Genomic DNA, 3,868 nt, shown 5'->3' with positions numbered 1-3,868 from the left:
CATTGTCTGCAGGAGGCAGGTCAAGTGTGCCGAACTACAAAGACATGTTAGACACATAAACTTGATCATACCGGAGCTTAACAATTGTATTGTGACTCATATCTATAGGGAAGGCAATAGAGCTGCTGATAAGTTGGCTCAAATCGGACATCAGCTAGAGAAACCTCGAATTTGGTGGCACGATCCTCCGAACGAAGTCGGACGTATTGTGGATGAAGACGCCGAGGGTAAGATCATTCTTCGCAGACGATAAAGCAGATTTTATGTATACGACATATTGTACATTTTAACTATTTGTTGATTCCTCTGCATGTCTACCATTTTATTTGTTCTTTCTTGTTGTCAAATATGCTTAATCACGGCATATTTATCCCCTTCTTTTCACAATTAACTTCCACTGTATATGTAACCAAAATCAGGTATTAACATCCAAGTAATACATTATTCTTGCAAAATATAGGCTTTCCCTCCTTTGTGCAAGAATGAAAAAGGAATGTTATAAATAGACAACTATGAACTCAAGTTAGACCTTTTAACCTACAAATCAAGTGGTCCCTACCTGGAGCCTGCAGTTGTAACAATAAAAAAAACCAGTTAATGAATTGATGGTTGGCTGTTGGAGTTAAATGTAGTACAAGATTGATGGTTCCAGTACAGGGAATCAGTACTACAGCCTAAAGGAATTCCCTCAAATACAATCAACTTCATTTGGTTCCCCAGAAAATTTGGGGGAATTAAAATATAAAAAATGTTCTGCTAACATGTATTTACCAGTTTGACAAGTAAAGTGGCAGTACAAATCAAATTCAAAGATGCATCTACTGCAACTCGTAGATGAGCTTGTTCTGCAACACATTTTTATATGTGTGTGTGGTTTGATCGGATAGTAGAAGAAGCATGGATCCAATGTATAGAAGTGAAGCAAGTATTTGGAGATCCCCGGATGGAAGAAACATCATTGAGTGCAGCGTTGATGAAATTTCTCAATTTCTGAGATGAATTCGTCAGCGCTGCTCTCAATCATGTTTTTTTCCTTTCGAGAACAAATGCAATCAAAAGGTCAAAGACTCCACAGAATCATAAATGTTCCAGGTTTTTGTCTCTCTTCGTTGATTACCCTTTCCATCTTTTTTTTTTTTTACTCTCCAATATTTGGAAACTAATACCTCTGGAACAATTGAAAAGTAAATTAGTTTTCCCTTCTCAGGATGTAGATTGGTAACTCAATGACAATAGTTCATTCAAATGATATAATTCATCACATTTGACTAATTGAATCAGCAATCTCTAATCACCTATATTTGACTACTAGTGTGATGATTTGATGACTGCCCCCAATACCAATAATTCGTTTTTATCATTTGCCCGGGTTGAGTTGGAAGGATTGATTGTCCAGTAAGAGCTGTTAAAGGCCATGAAATTACTACTGTAATAGCAAGCGTGGAGGATTTGTAATTAAAAATTCTGGAAATTTAGGTAAGGTTTTGCTAATTCCTGCCCTGCTACATTGTGAATTGTTGGTATCAGTTGAATGAAAGAGGAACTTCCCTTGTTACCATGCTTGATCACCCTTTTTTTCTTTCTAGTTGAAAATTGAAACTAGGTAACCATTTCTATACTAAAACTGGGACTTCCATTTTCAAATTAATGGGAAAATATTTCTCCAGTTTCTGTAATCCATCTGTGCATTAAGTAAAACCGTCAGTTTACTTGTGACTACAGCTCACAAGATTCTGCCTATCAATGCAAAAGACAAGTCAATTCAAGCAACACAAAATTCACTATATTATGATTCTCACTTACAATCAAATTCAAACAATGGCTGAAAATTACATGCACACACATACACACAACAAACATCCATCAATTCTGTACCCTTACAAAAAAAAAATGTATTACAGAACCTACCAAATAATGCACTGTAAGCTATGAGCTAACGTTTCTTAGCTGCTGGTTCCTTTTGAGAATTGAAATACACTGCAGCAACCGGAAGCCCCAGCCTGTTTTGAGCAGCGAATCGGCGAGTACTGAAGTTGGCACGAGCATCCGCCACTTGAATCCTTCCTTCCATTGCTCCTTCCTGCTTAAAGAGTGCCAATATATAACGGTGAATCCCTGTGGGAGGCTGGGGTCCCATGTAAGCCACCAACTCTCTTCCTGTATTACATGAAGATTTAGATATAGTTTTTTACTCGAATTGTGAATTACATCAAATTTATATCAGACATTTTTTGTTGGAATGAATTTGAATCTCTTTGTTCTCATAATGATAAAGATGTAACATGTAAGAAATAGATTAATGGCAAAGCTATACCTTTGGTAGAATCTTGTCCCTCTGGAATATCTACAACAATCCTGCAACACAAACAATTAAGTTTTACCAAATATTAGGTCGGAAAAAACTAAAAATCTCCCGTTACTACACATGCAGTAGCAGAGATAAGCATGAAATGGAATTATAAATACCAATGGAGCCACTCCCTCAATCTTGGTTCACTTGGACTTGGGGCATCTGGATCAACCATAACCTACATATTATTGCAACAGTGAGTACTACATATTGAATCACTGATAAAGTTACGCGAAATAAAATCAGAGAAAAACTTGGAAAGAATCGCATACGAGAGTGTATAAATTGGAAGAGAAGGGATGGCCGAGAATTTGGACATGAGGTTTATCAGCAGCAGCAGATGGCTTGATGTCACAGCCATTGGTGACCTGCTTGGTGCCATACCGTACAGTGAACTCCGATGCCGGAGTGAACATGTCGAGCACATCTCCGATCACTCTGCCGACAACCAGTGGTTCAACGGACCGGGCCATTGTGTGTTGGACTAGACCTGCGTGTGTTTTGTCTTTGAATGGATTAGTCAAATATTATAGTTTCAGGTTGTAAAGTCTAAATAGGTTTTGGGGGTTAATGGTACAAGTAACGGAGTGGCGCTGGGTTTCGTCAATGAATGACACGTCGAGGAAACAACTTTGGCGAAGTTGCACGTTGCGTTGTCCACGAGTGAAAGTGCCAAGCGGACACGTGTTGGTAATTTGGGCATAAGTCGGTTACTTACCGTCGGCCTAATTCTTCAATTGCCTGAAATATCCTCGATGTCCTTTGTTTTTGCTGTTGTTTATATCTAAAGTTGTTTGAAAGGGTGAGATAGACATTCCACCATTACCCTACCCTTAAAGCTTTATGTTGAAAACTATGAACAAAAGCTTGGAATCGGGTGTGAAAATAGCAGCAACAGTTACAATCAAACTGCTGAGATCCCACTCAAGGAAAGTGGGGGGATTCATGTTGATTGACAGTTTTTCTATAAATATGCTGAAGCTCCTTGATAGCAACTAAGATCAACTTCATCAACCAAATATTTTAATGCCAAAACACACAATTAGGTGGCATAATCAGATGCCATTATTGGTTTTAGTCAATTGGATAATTGAGAAAAGTTTGTATAGATCATTATTAGTGTCCATCAATTTGGATGCTTCCAGTTCTCATTATTGCCTTTTTTTTTTTGTCTATTATAAACTAATCTATGTGCTGCTTGGTCACGGTTCATGCAGTGATCCATTTTCAGTTTGTTATCCAAATCCAGCAAGGTGCAATCTCCACCTATAACACTCGCAAGAATCTATGGCTTATCTTTCGGCTGTTTTAGACTTGAGCCGAGCTGTGATGGTTTGATTGAGGAATTTCTCATTCGGGCTGTTGGGTCTCATACAAAAAAGACAGAAAAATGAGAAGAAAGAATCTATAAATAACTAACGGGGCAGATGTATTTGCCCCAACCGTAGTGGGCTCAACAGGCTAAGCCCATTTATATTGACAAGATACTGGACTTATGTTCAGCACCCAAAGAATAGT

At 38.2% G+C, this 3,868-nt stretch overlaps 1 protein-coding gene across 1 annotated transcript; it reads right to left on the bottom strand.

The window, feature by feature from the left end:
• Window positions 1-1,761: 1,761 nt before the first annotated feature.
• Window positions 1,762-2,918, bottom strand: LOC107938213 (protein MOTHER of FT and TFL1). The gene is made up of 4 exons (XM_016871298.2): window positions 2,623-2,918; window positions 2,467-2,528; window positions 2,315-2,355; window positions 1,762-2,157 (listed from the first exon to the last, which is right to left on the bottom strand). Exons 1-4 carry the CDS (start codon window positions 2,821-2,823, stop codon window positions 1,934-1,936), a joined length of 528 nt encoding a protein of 175 aa, XP_016726787.1. The 5' UTR covers window positions 2,824-2,918; the 3' UTR covers window positions 1,762-1,933.
• Window positions 2,919-3,868: the final 950 nt, after the last annotated feature.

Source organism: Gossypium hirsutum, chromosome A05 (assembly GCF_007990345.1).
Source record: "Gossypium hirsutum isolate 1008001.06 chromosome A05, Gossypium_hirsutum_v2.1, whole genome shotgun sequence".
Classification (NCBI taxonomy): Eukaryota; Viridiplantae; Streptophyta; class Magnoliopsida; order Malvales; family Malvaceae; genus Gossypium; species Gossypium hirsutum.
Note: the sequence above shows the minus strand (reverse complement) of the source record. Positions and strands in the feature narration are given on the sequence as shown.